This window comes from Pimephales promelas, chromosome 12 (genome assembly GCF_988280905.1).
Source record: "Pimephales promelas chromosome 12, fPimPro1.hap1.1, whole genome shotgun sequence".
In the NCBI taxonomy this organism is placed as follows: domain Eukaryota; kingdom Metazoa; phylum Chordata; class Actinopteri; order Cypriniformes; family Leuciscidae; genus Pimephales; species Pimephales promelas.
Window position 1 is genome coordinate 28,583,252 of NC_142780.1, and position 14,494 is coordinate 28,597,745.

Consider the following 14,494-nt stretch of genomic DNA (forward strand, 5'->3'; position numbering starts at 1 on the left):
TTCAGGAGATTGTCTTGACCAGGATCACACCCATAAATGCATTGAAGCAACTGCCATGTGATTGGTTGATTAGGTAATTGCATTAATGAGAAATTGAATAGGTGTTCCTAATAATCCTTTAGGTGAGTGTATATATATATATATATATATATACAGTATTGCACACATGGTTCATGGCAAACCAGCTAACAGCCAGCTTAGACCAGCAAGAAAGCATTTACCATGTTTTAAAACTCAGCTACTTTTCCAGTAGGGTCCATTTCGCCACCCAGCTCTTTAACCAAACATTTATTTGGCAGCAAGCGTGATAGAAGATCCATGACTTCCTTTACGACATATCATATTAAAAAAAACTGCAGTGCAGAAGGTTCTTAAAGGCCCGCGGGACATTTGAGGCACATTTGAGGCAGTGTGTCTTCATTCGGCAGAGGCATTCTCACCATAAGCCTCTCTAAACTCTAAACACACACACTCTCAAAGCCTGACTGACATTCGAAACCACAGATGGCAGAGCACAGAGCTTTGGAGAGCCCGCGAATGGTTCAAGCCAACAGCTCTATATGCCAAACATATGTGTTCATTTACGCACGCACACACACCTTACATATAGAACAACACGCCATGCGCTTTGAAGTCTCCCGGTAAACATGGATATGAGAAGGAGAGGGAGAAAGATCTCTACAGCAGAGAACAGAGCCATCCAGATGTTCCAAAGAATGTAGATGTTTCATAAGCCTAAGAAAATAGAGCGTGTGTGTGAAAAAGGATTTCCAGGAGACTGTTCTTGATCCAGAGAGAGGAACACTTCTGGTTTAAGAGATCGCTGCAAGCATTCCTGAGGTCACTGACCAAGAGAGCTAAACAGCAGCCATCAGGAAGTGGGCTGAGAAAGAGGTTTCAAGTTGAAGAATGCAGGGATCAATTTCTATTAACAACGTGACACCCAGGACCGGAAAAAGGCCTGAAAAGGAGCTTGAAAAAGAGGTGAAAAAGATAAAAAGAGCCTGTTTGTCGGTATATATCACGCAGATGAGGGTTTGGCCTGGAAGTTTTCGAAGCTTTATGTAAATAAATCCATAAATACAAATGAGTGGCCCTATTGTCTTCCTCTTCGTATTTTGCCTTTGGATATCAAGACTGTGAGAAAAAAAAAGCTGTGCACAATATCTTCTTCCTCTGCACATAATTCCAAATTAGAAAAGGAAAGCGAGGTAGTGAAAGAGAGAGCTTGTTAGCGTGCTGGTGTGTTGTATAACATGCAAATATTTACGCTAACTCAGTTTAATGAGAGGCTCGTGATTGAGTAAAAGAGAAAATCAAACACACCCTCGATGTTGCCCACAACCCCCACCACCGTCATTCGCTTCATCTGTCATTACGGACAAGGGGAAAAAAAAACAGCTGTCTAAAACTGAAAATATCTTTTTTTTTTTGCACTAACAAATTCATAATTACCAAGTCTAGTTGAGTAACTGAAAACACACAAAGTAAACATGCATTTAAACGTGTGTTTAACAAACGGCCAACAACCCATGTAAGAAGAGTGATTAAAACGTTGCGGAGCTTGGTAACTTACGAATGATCTCCAGAAGCAAACGGACCGAACAAACTTGATTGTAAACAACTCTCGATGGTTTACTCCATCATATGGGATTAATCTATGGCAGATAGGCCTGTAATTGCAATCATTTAACATATCTTTGAAACGAATACTGCATATCCTGTGCAAAAAAGAAAGAAAAAGAAAAAAGGACGGCGTAGAAGCAAGCAGAACAAACATAAGTAGATCCAGCAAAGCCGTGAATGAAGCGAATCCATCTTTTTGTTCGTTTCCTGTCTGATATCCTTGGCTCCCATACAGTAAGTCCTGGCTGGAAGCCCATCAGGGTGGAGGAGCCTGGCAGAGTAGGAGGGCAGTTAACTCCAGGAAGTGGAAGTCCTCTAAAGCCTGGAGTGGTTTCCTCTGCTTCCCAAACACCCCCTCCCTCCCCTTCCCATGTGGGCATTAATGCTCATTTTCGGACATATTAGATGTGCCCTCGGAGAGAAAGCATGGCAAAGAAGCGTATACGTACACACAAAACAGGAGAAAGCCAGTTTGGCAGATTGTGTAGGAAGACAGGCTGTTTATTTACAGCACCGGCTGAGTGTTTCCTGAAAAGAGGCTGTCTGCTAAATCATCAATTTCAGCCGGACGCATCCTTCGCCCCATGGCTATTTTTAAACACTCACGACTAGGCCCGGACTTTTCAAATCAACACAGGAGGAGGAACCCTGTGCTTTTCCTTGCCATGGCTAACCCTGTTAGTCACGCTAACGTCTTATCCGGTTGTAAAGACTTCACCCACAATCACGCTAACACGTTTACGCCTCTAAGGTTCATCCAGACAATCTCCCGACTAATCTGACTCTTTCTCAAAGCGGTCATTTTATAAGGATCATTGATTATTTTAAGTGAGACTGCGAATGCTCTGTGAGCATGTTTTTAATTCAAGTCGATATTGACTGCGGTACTCACCTTTGCACTGGTTGGTGTTTTTGTCCAGGATTGCCTTTGTTGACACTATTTTTCCATACCTGCAGAGGACAGAGAGAACAACAGGGTCAGCTCAAATGAAAGCACATCAAGTATATTTCAATGCATTACATGAAACGACTTTATGGTCCACTAACAGTGTTTTTAGATTTTCTACTGATTTTAGAACATTCAATAACATTTATTTATTAAGTAGATTTTGGGAACTTCCATCGGGGTCTGGAAGGGTTTTAAAGTGACCTTCATTTGACAAAAAAAAAAAAAAGTTAAAATGTGTTAGTTAATAAAAGTCAACCCCTGGGACTTACAAGTGCCTGAACTTGATGAAAACCCCAAGTGTAATCTATGCTCCGCACTTAATTAAAAAGTTTGAGCCTAACTCAAAGAGTACTGTATGTTTAATACGGTTTAGCTTAGCTTCATTAAAAATCTTGACGAAAGGATCTACATCGATACATCAATACATTCCTTAACAGGACACCGTAAACAAGGAGAGCTTGATTTTGGGTGCAGGATGTGAGTTTCAAACCCCAGTGTTTTAATTAAACATTGGAAGCATCACAGAGCACCAATCTACACCACAAAAATCCCCACCCTCATTTTCACTTTTTCTCCTCAGCTCACAGCACTGACTACTCGTGTATTCTTGTAATAATCTTTCTCTTTTTTTCTCTCTCTGCTCCACAAAACCCCTATTCACATAGCGAAATCAGTCTTGTCACGGAAACACGAAAGTGTCTGCACAACAGATGAATCCCTTTCCCCTCTGCAGTCCCTCTTTTCCCATATTCCTCCCCTACCACCTGCCTTCCATCCACGATGGAGGTAATAAAGTTACTTATCGCTTCCGTCTCCGCCTGAAGACTGGGAAGACTGATATAGCCATGGCGCTCCTGTCGTGACTTTTTTAATTAATATTTAATGTGGCTCCCTCCTCCAGGAAAAAAAGCGGGAGACTATATTACCCACCTTTATAAGGATGGAGGCGTTTAATAAGGGAAAGATCATTTTACTGTCACTGTGAGAAGCGGCGTCCCATCGAGGCATTGTGTCGCTGATGTCTGGAAAATGGCAGCTAATTCATCTCATAAGCCCACAAACTGCACAGCTTTACAGAAGAAATACAAATAATTAGCATAAGCCGCTGTAGAACTATGAGGTCGATAGCAGGAAAAACAATTGCCGTTCGAGGTTTCGTGTGAATTTATCAACAAAGTTTTCTGCAATTCACACCGTAACACAGCGAGTACGTGTGGGCGGAAAAACTGATAATCACAACTCTGGGATTGCAGAGACTCATTATAGAAACAATACTGGTTTTGTTTGAATTCTTTTTCGTCGATATGGTTTGTCAGTAAACAAAGTTGAAACTTGGGGGATGAGAACAACCACATAACAGAGAGTGGAAGACATGAAAATGCAGTGCTCTGCTGGAGAAAGCATGCAGCGGACAAATGTGAGGGAAACACATGAGAACCATTTGACTCGAACGCTTGATTTGCTGCCATTTCATCTTGCAAAACAAGTGGTTGGACAAACACAGGCGTCTCAGATGAGTGAGTGGGTCGGGGGTGGAGCTGAGAGAGGGATGTAGTCGTCAATATAGCTGGCAACGTTTCCGCAAGCCAGTGCCATGCCACGGTCATGCACACGGATGTCTCACTAACACGAAACTCACGAACAGGAAGGTTTCCTCACAAACATAGGCGTAGATTCATTCTACGACAGACAATAAGGGATGGAGGGAGTGAAATGTCCCCCCCCCCCCCCCCCCCCCCCCGTCTTGTTTTGTTTGTTTAGATGCTGATCAATGAAGCATTGAGAACAACCGAGGTAGGATTAATGTTCAATAGACGGAGTCTTTAGTTGAGATTTAGAAGTTACTGTACAAAATGAAAGTCTTTCTTCAAACTCAAAAACCTTAAAATGACCCCAATGCTGTACTTTCTGGTTAACGTAATGTTCTTTCAGTTCATTTGTCAGGATGACACAGCTAACATTGCAGCCAAAGCTGGAGGAGCTCACTGTGAGAACATCTGGCAAAGTGTCCTGATCACTCTCACACTAAACAATGAACATCAGGGTAGTTTAAAGATGACGAAGAGCATTGATGTTGGCATGTGACGTTACTCTACACAGGCTTAAAGCGCATTACCGAGAATTGACAATATATGTACTTGCTCAATAATGTAATTGTGGGTGTATTTTGTTCTTTTTTTAATAATGTTTACCACCCCAAATCTTCTATAGTTCTGTCATCAGTTACATACCCTCATGTTATTCTCATTTCAGATGCAACAAAATCTAATCTTCAAAACTAATTGAGAGGAAGTAAATTATGACAGAATATTATTTTTGGGTGGGAAACTGTTCCTTTAATGTGGTCTTATAGTCATTAGCTCCGAAAGGTGTACTAGCTTTAATAATTAGCATTGCATGCATTTCATTAAAGTATCCACATATGTAAAATTCATGCTAGCAAATCTCCAGTGTTATAAGTCACACTAATGAAGTGCTGAACCATTTTTTTTTAAATGGGTTGCATTTCAAGATTATTGCCGATCAACTGAAAAACTTTCTATGGATGCTGACTTTTGATGAAGAACAAGATTCAAGTGTGTTTACTAGCTGAAAGCATTCAGACCCACAAGCATGGAGTTCCCCTCATGCCTGAAGTGCCAAGAATTTGACCTTACATAGCATCAAGCCAAAGAGCTAAATGGTTTACAGTGAGAGAAGCCGCATGTTACAATATTAGTAAACAATCTACTTTATGATATTAACATTAACTCAAGGACAAAAATAGCATATTGCATCATGTCCCGGCCATTCCAAACACAACAGAGCTGCAAATCACATAAATCTCATTCATATTAACTTTGACTTTTTGTTTTTAGTTTTTGTTCTAATGAGCCATGATTGACAACAGTATATATTGCATATCAAGACACTTTGTCGGTCGTTTGCAATTGGTTGGCCTGGCCACAATGAAATGTCACTGGTCCAAAGTCTTGCTCTATACAGGAGTGTATTAAAGAAATAACCAATATACTTTCTATCCCACATTTCTGGTCCTATACTTGCATAATCATAATAAAAATAGCGCTACCCTAAAACGTCTTTCCTTTTTGATGATATCAGAGATTGGATGTGATTTTGTTGATTTCAGTGAGAGCAGATAAACTACATAGTGCTCAAATGTTGTCAAGTCAGAAAAGCCCCTTTCACACAGTGCGGTGATTCCGGAAAATTGCTATAAAATTGCCAGAGTGCCTTCTGAGTGAACGCAAACATGTTCCAGGATTGACTCCGCCATCGATCCCGGGAGGGGGACCTAGTTATATTGTCGGGACTCGCCCTGTGTGAACATAAGCTGTAATAAATACTGCAAGGAATGTGTTGTAGTGATGACGCTGAAGCTGAGATCGTTCACCAGCTTAAGTGAAACAGAACGTTGCGCTAATTTAAGATCGAATCAGAAAAAAAAATGCATGAGCGTGGTTTCGCAGAAATCATATATGATCATAGATCATAAGCAAACTTAAGACCTCTTGACGGGATATGTATGGGTTGTGTTTGAATGCGAGCACAGATTCTGGAAAATCACTTGTGGTGTGAATGAACCAAAATCCAACGATCATGGGAAAGAAGGAGAGAAAGAAAGAAAGAAAGAAAAAGAAAGAAAGAAAGAAACAACGCCCTTACAATAACAGATTACTAGGGAGCTTTAATTAGACTGCTGATACCACACACACCAAAACCTCCAGTGAAAGATGGGATATGTGGGATCGCAATGTTCTAACTCTGGTGATCTGGACGAAGGAACCTTCTCTCCACATTGACCATGACCAGAGCAGATCAGGTCCAAAAGAGAGGCCCACAAATAACACACACAGGATGACACACATGCCACCACCCTTTCCAACTCAGCACACACTGAACCCTCTGAGTGCTTCAGTCAACCCACAAGCACACAAAATCAAATCAACATGAACACAAGAAACTGTAAACACCACATGAGGTTAACCAAAGCGCCTAGAACGACTTTCAATGAAGATAAATACATTTGTAGACCCACACACGCACTTTTGAAAGATCGCGACACGGCTCAACGTGCTGTGACAGCCCAAGCTGGGAGCAGATCCCAGCTGATTTGATCACCGTCAAGACAACACGTCTTGTGTACGAAGCTTTCAGCTGCAGTGTGTGAAGTGCTAATGACAGTTCTCAAAGGGCCGTCACACACTCTGATCTGTGTTTTTATTTTCCCCAGAGCACCGGCAGCCACGGATGCTGGACTGTTTGATGTCTCGTGCCGAGAGATGTGAACCAGCATTCTTTCAACTTCTATCCAGGTGGGTGTGTAGGATCTCTTAATTGGCTACCAATGCAGCTGTCTCGTCTGACACGCCGCTCGACACTTCAGCAGCGTAAGTTACAAGCATCTGATGTTTGTTTGTACACTCGCTTGCACCGTTGGAGTCAAGAAAGAAGCCCTGTGACTTTGCAAAAGGAGAATTCACTTTCCTGAAGTGCCATGGCATTGATTACACAAAGCTTGTTCAAACTTGTTAGAAAGTTCAACAATAAAAAAATAAGCCGAGGCATGACTCAATATACATGCAACACATTCATAATGCAGCATTTCTGCTCACCAGTCTCTCAAAAAAACTAAATTTTTTTTAGTAAAAAAACAAATATATAATATAAATAATATTTAAAAAATAATGATAATTTTTGATAATTATTTTGAATGAATATTGTTGGTAATAAATGCAGTAGCAGAAACCGTTAAAAAAAGAATTGTCTAAATTGTCTAAGATAAAAAAAAAACAATAATATATATATATATATATATATATATACACATACCGTATATATACACATACCGTATATATATATATATATATATATATATATATATATGAAGAATTCAGATGCAAAAACCTCGAAGTGCCATTTGAAATTTTCTTCTAAAATGATCATTTTTATCAAGCTTGTATATTTAAGTTCAGTAATTTCACTTAAATGGCAATGAAGATTACCTATTAATTGCCATTTAAGTGAAATTACTGAACTTAAATATACAAGCTTGATAAAAATGACCATTCTAGAAGAAAATTTCAAATGGCATTTAGAGGCTTTTGCATCTGAATTCTTCATATATACATACACATGTCATATATATATATATATATATATATATGACCAATCTTTTGTTGTGAGCTAAAAACTTTTGTCATCACCTCAAACGAAGACAATAAGAACATACTTGCATATTATTGCACACCAAACTAAAAAATGTAGCATTAGACAAACACATCTCATATTACATTTTCTTGACCTTCTCTCACCAAGGACAGCGAGCCAAGACTGCCACGGGTGTCCTATTATTCAGTCAGAGACGAAGCGAGCGACGTGACTAACATTCGGTGAAGTTACCAAATTCAAAACGCGTCTTTAAAAGTGTGTGTGAGCAACCTATTTGCAAGTGTGGCGGTGCAAAGTTAATCTTCGTTAAATAAGTCTTCAAATCACACATGCAATCTGTCAGATTGTACAAGCAAATTAGAATCCTTTATTCGTGTACCTTACATTAGGGCCCTTTATTTATTATTAATGGTAAATCTAGGTCTGTGTCCAAAACGCAACAGGAACCGTGCAAACAGGACAAGGCTTGCATCACTTTTTTTCTTGGCACCAAGGATTGCAAGTGTATTTCTAGTTTGAACAGTCGAGGAGAGTTCAAAAAGATGTCTGACGCCTTTCTTGCTGTGCAACGTGATCTCACAAGTATTTATATGTATTTTTACATAAAGTGTGGTTTCTACCAAAGGTACATTTAAGTTTCCATAGACACTGAAACGTAGATTATTAATATACAGAGAGCACCAAACATAAATTATTTAAGTGTGAACAACATTACAGACGTGCAAATGTGTACAAATTCTTATTCATAAATATTACAATAGTGGTATTAATATTTTGACTCTATTGTATTTAACTGTCATATCAATGACTATGTTTTCAGTTGCATTTCTTAACAAATCACTTTGTTCTGTGACATTTGCTGCAAATTCTTATTAGAGGATTACATGATGTTAAACAAGACAACAATTTGAACCCTTAAAATAGCATTTATCATGTAATGTATATATATTTTTTTTTGCTTTGGGACACAAAAGGTGCAGTATAGTCCTATGTTACAATAGAACCATAAAATACACACAAAAAAAACCCACATAAATTCACAATACATTTTATTCAAGCATTGTATTCCAAATTCCATTCTAAAAGAATCCATTCAATTGAGTGGAACAAACTGAAATTCAAGCTTTGATTCAGTGATCTACTCCATTCCGTTCATTGACCGTAAATGTCAAATCCCACACTCGTTATAAATTTTAAAATTGCTGCATCAGGAGAAGCTTTAGGACACATTTTATGGCAGTGAGGGATATCAGAAACTCATTGAGTCTCGCCTGCTTCATTACAGATTGTGGCATGTCATGTTTTGGGTGATGTGCGTTTGAAAAGCGCACTTTCACGAAGTGGATCGGGATCAGATCTTCAGAGATTATTAACTTAAATTCTGCTCTGTACTTCACACAAAACTATATACTGCCAGAGAGGACTGAGACTGCAATGTCATTTAGACTACTTTTGAATAAATTAAGGTGATCACAATTGTCTGTCTGTTAGGCCTATGTTTTTCTTTTTTACTCTACATATTTTTGTTAAAGAAATGGTTATAGAGGTACTGTAGGAGTGGGATTGGTGTTTTAAATAAATATGTTTTAATGCTATATTGTTTTTAAAATAGTCATTTTTTTACTTTTTCTAAAATGTACCTAGAAAATAGTACAAGGGCAATTATACAAATATCTATATGATATGAATGACTCATAAATATGTAATGATGTTTAAGTATTGACCACATTGTATGTTTCAGCATCTATTCAAACGTTGAAAAATCTCAAAAAAAAAATTGTAAATAATATTAATACCAACGAATTAACAATGAGACAAGGCTGTCTCTGAAGGCACTAGACAGAACTGATATCAATAAAACAGAGCCAAATCCAGCCCAAATGAACTTTATTCCGGGTGTTTAAGCACCTTTTGAATAAGCTTCCCACTTCCTCTTCCTTTCCCACCTCAGACATATTGACAGGAGCTGTGTGATACAGAGCGAGACAGAGAGAGATTGAGTTTACAAAGACTTCAAGATGACTCGTGATAGCTAGCAGCTTTTTGGCCCTCATATGCTCTTCTGAACATACCCAGAACAGTTCACTTCAGAGCTTCAAGAGGAGTCAGACACTCATCTGACCTTGGGTTAGGTCTGGATGCTGGAGACATGTTGCTGCTTTCAGGTTTAAAAAAGAGATATAACCACAGATATTGCAGGGAAGTCTCATAAGTGAAACATCACTATACCGACTTTCCTGCACTAACCTGCACCACGAAAACATAAAACCATTAAAGTTAAAGGGATTAGTTCACCCAAAAATTTCCACAGTTTAAGATATTTTAGATTTAGTTTGAGAGCTTTCAGTACCTCCATTAAAAATATGTATACACAGTATACTGTCCTTGTCCAGAAAGGAAATAAAGACATCATCAAAGTAGTCCATGTGACATCAGTGGGTTAGTTACAATGTTTTGAAGCATCGAAAATACATTTTGGTCCAAAAAATAACAAAAACTACGACTATTCAGCATTGTATTCTCAGCATCTGAAACTCATCCGCAGGATGCACCAGCAACACGTTCTCCCTCTTTAATCTGTCCGAAAGCGAGTTGACCTCCTTTACAGTCTATGGTTGACAGACACACAAACCCGCGTCCTTTTACTCACTAGTTTAATTTGCTCCGGATGATTATTGTTGGTTACAGGGTGAGAAATTGCGCATATTAAGCATAATTGTACTCATTCCCGCAGATTTTGTGCTCACACCCATAAAGACAAGTATATTGGCTGTTTAAAACAGTATAATGGGTCTGTGCGTCATGTCTTAAAGCAAGAGCAGCCTAATATACCGGCTGCCAAATAATGAGATAATATTAAAAACTTCTATGTGGCAGTTTTTCCCTATGATATCGATGTCAAAAATGTGCAAAAATCATTGTGCAAAAAAGTTAATGTCACACCCTGTTTAGAGAGATCATTGATCAAGCTGTTTCAGACACTGCGACAATGTATATTGAGAAAATAAACTGTTTTTTGAACTTGTAAACTTATTGTAGAAGACCTGCTAAACAAAATAAGCATAATAGGGGCACTTTAAGATGGTACTGGTGGTACTGGATATAAGTGACATTTACATATGAGAGCGTACTGGATATACTAGAGTTAATTCAGGCACCCTCCCTAAAAGCTTTTTGAAACTTAACCTGTTTTGCACTGAGTTAAAAAAATATGAATTATGGATCCATCTCCAAATCATTAGAAATACTAGCCTGCTTTTCACCCTGTGATTAGACATTTCTACAGCGATGAGAAGGAGACATAAATCAAACTGTAGTCTAACTGTGAAAAAGAAGACGACAGATGTATTGTAAGAAAGCAACACTTTGAAATAAAAACCGTGACCTGTTACTAGCCTTGTCACTGGCTCAGAAATGGTTTGCATGCTCTGGATGCCTGAGTTATTCGAGCCCAGGGGGGGCTCTGCCGACTGAAAATGAGATCCCACCCCAGAGCCTCCCCTAGATATGGCAGGCCTGTACACAAGGGCAATTCCTCCACTGGCTCTGTTAGTCAATCAGGCTGAGAGACAGAGAGCGAGGGAGGGGGTGTGTGGCGGGCTGCCATTTTGGGCAGCAAGCCTTGGATGCTTTTCAGTGAATATAAAATATATAAGATATTATGTATAGATAGAGAATTAAACCATGAGACTGCCAAGATACTACTGGAAGCCATATAATAACATTCTGATCCTACTCCCTCTCACACACACACACACACACACAAAAACACACAAATGAGATCAATTTTATATCTGTTATTTCTCCTAGACAGCAATGAGATTAAAGGTGCAATGTGTAAAAAAAATTAGTATATATTAACAAAAATGCAATGACATCCATAAATGTTTTCAGTGGTGTGTAAAGAACTTAATTAATAGACAATAATGTTTTTTTAACCTTAGAATGAGACATTTATATCTAACATAACCGCGGACACCCCCTTCTATGAAGGTCGATATATTGTGACGTCATGTTTCTACCGTAGTCGACACAAAAAAGCTAGAAACTAGCATAAACACCGTGAATAGTGACTTTTCCCTTGTCAGTGGTGTAAAATATGTAGTTGGATTGTTTCATGTAACTTAGTTCTTCTTATTGCTTTGCTATGTGGGGATAAATGTGCTGGGTACATTCGTGAGACAGCTGATTAGTACTCTTGTCATTTACACAAATCACCAACCCATCGATCGTGCTCGACAAGTCGATCTTGGAAGCATTTTAAGTCGATCGCGTAGAGTTTTCAAAATCAGAGAAAAAAAGCCTTTTGTGTGTAGTAAATGGTGTCATGGGGATGCGGGGGTGTGTGCGCTGTTACAATCATGTCATTTTTGCCGCTCACACGTTTGGGCTCATGCGGACGTGTCGAGTTTGAACAAGGCTTTACGCTTTAACCAGCTCAGCCACAGTAACAGCTCATATTTTGCCAGCTAAACTTTTACTACCCTGTTAGAAAAAATATGTAGTTGCATAGTTTTATGTGGATCTTCTCCCTCGCTGTATTATGGGTTTGCTACAGTATGTGGGGAGAAATGTGTATATTATATATTAGGACCCCTAATCTTCACCTGACTATAATTCATCACATTTATATAGCGCCTTTCTGGACACTCAAAGCGCTTCACATAGAGGGGGGAATCTCCTCAACCACCACCAATGTGCAGCATCCACCTGGATGATGCGACGGCTGCCATAGTGCGCCAGAACGCTCACCACACACCAGCTTACTGGTGGAGAGGAGACAGTGATGTAGCCAATTGGTAATATGGGGATGATTGGGAGGCCATGATGGACAGAGGCCACTGGGCAAATTTGGCCAGGATGCCGGGGTTACACCCCTACTCTTTCGAAAGACATCCTGGGATTTTTAATGACCACAGAGAGTCAGGACCTCGGTTTAACGTCTCATCCGAAGGACGGTGCTCTTTGACAGTATAATATCCCCATTACTATACAGACTATGGCTTTGTAAACTTTATCCATGATGTGGTTTATAATGGACTGTGGTACAGAGACTTAGCTTACTCTGGCTATTCTCTGCTGTCTCAGACGACGATACCTTTGTCCAGTTTTAGCCACCGTAGCTTCTTCGAAAGGGAGGGGTGAGCACTGAGCAGTGGGCTGAACTCTTAGTGAAACTTGCAACCGAACTGCTATGTCGCAAAAAACAAAAACAAAAAAAAAAACACACTTAACCTTTAAATGGAGAACAAATGAATGCTCCTGCTCCCTATATTTTGCTCCTGAAAAAAATAGATTTCAGTAATCTTGCATATGTCTCCTCTAAGGTTTAAAATTCAGAATCAAATCTTAAAGTTAAATATGATCTTAAACACGTATGACTACATAAAAGTTAAGATAAAATGATTTAAAAAATAAAAATAAACTAATATAAACCGATATTCTGAGCTGCGCAGTCTCATCCCAAGACGTCATATAACTGACGTCTTGGGACGTCTTTTGACCATACGTCAACATCTGCCTTTTTAGGGTACCCTTAAACGTCAGTTAGATGATGTTATCGGATCCTACCCCAGACCTAAACCTACCCCGTCGCCTAACCGACGTTAAAGGTAAAGCGTCAGTTCTATGACGGCCCGGGATCGTCTGGTCAAAAGACGTCAGTTGTATGACTTCTTGGGATGAGACTGTGTTCGATTAGTAAAGTAGCTCTGTATTACTCTTTATCAATCATTTGTGTGTATTTTAATTTCTTCTGAAGACATTTTATTCCATTCAATTATTACAGGACTCCTGAGCTATAAAATATATAAGCCAATGAGAAAACCCACATAAAATGTCTAACTTTTTCGCATTTTCTCTACTGATTTGGAGAGAAAATATGTGAAGAGTTCAGATGCAAAAGTCTCTAAGTGCCATTTGAAATTTTCTTCTAGAATGATAATTTTTATCAAGCTTGTATATTTAAGTTCAGTGATTTCACTTAAATGGCAATGATAATTACCTATTAATTGTTATTTAAGTGAAATTACTGAACTTAAATATACAAGTTTGATAAAAATCATCATTAAAGAAGAAAATTTCAAATGGCATTTAGAGGCTTTTGCATCTGAACTCTTCATGTGGAGTATTGTAAGAAAACCAAACATGTACTAATTATTCGTAGATGAAAACATAATCAAACTAGCCAAAATATTAATAAACAAAAGACAATGGCTGGGGGGTATATACAACATTTCTGCATGCTCAGGTTTCATGTGGATGTGCGAATGGGCAATAAAATTTAAATCTGGGCGCAGACAAACTGGCCAAAATCATACAAGACTTGCGATTCCTAATTTATCCCTTAAAACCTTGCTCCCAGTGTGAGCAAAATTGAGTTGGATTGTATTCACTTTCTCTCTGTAGCATTAGATTACAATCAGAGACATAATGAGGGGTTCTGAAATGCAATTATTTTAAGTGGTATTGTAAAATTCTTTGTCCTGAGGGTTAATACTCCATGATATCGAATCATGGAAAGGAAAAGTAATGAACTGGCTCACAGACATGACTCTCTGCCCTCTGGTTTCTACCAACACGCAGAATTGCAGATGCATAATGAAAGCACATAAACATGATGACGATGCGTTCACCTAAGGCCATCATTAATAATTCATGATTCATATTCAAGCCTTTTATGAAAACGCCCTGGTACATTTTTCAGTTTTTTTTTTTGGTCTCAGACTCAGTAAATTTAACACTCCT

General features: G+C 38.8%; 1 protein-coding gene across 2 annotated transcripts in view; it reads right to left on the reverse strand.

Annotated features, from left to right (window-relative positions):
* rbms3 (RNA binding motif, single stranded interacting protein) overlaps positions 1 to 14,494 on the reverse strand; it is a 150,307-nt gene that overhangs the window by 99,083 nt on the left and 36,730 nt on the right. For both annotated transcript variants that reach the window (XM_039650815.2, XM_089117891.1), the window contains exon 3: positions 2,519 to 2,577. In XM_039650815.2, coding sequence (XP_039506749.1) covers positions 2,519 to 2,577 — 59 coding nt within the window. The remainder of the gene's footprint in view (positions 1 to 2,518; positions 2,578 to 14,494) is intronic.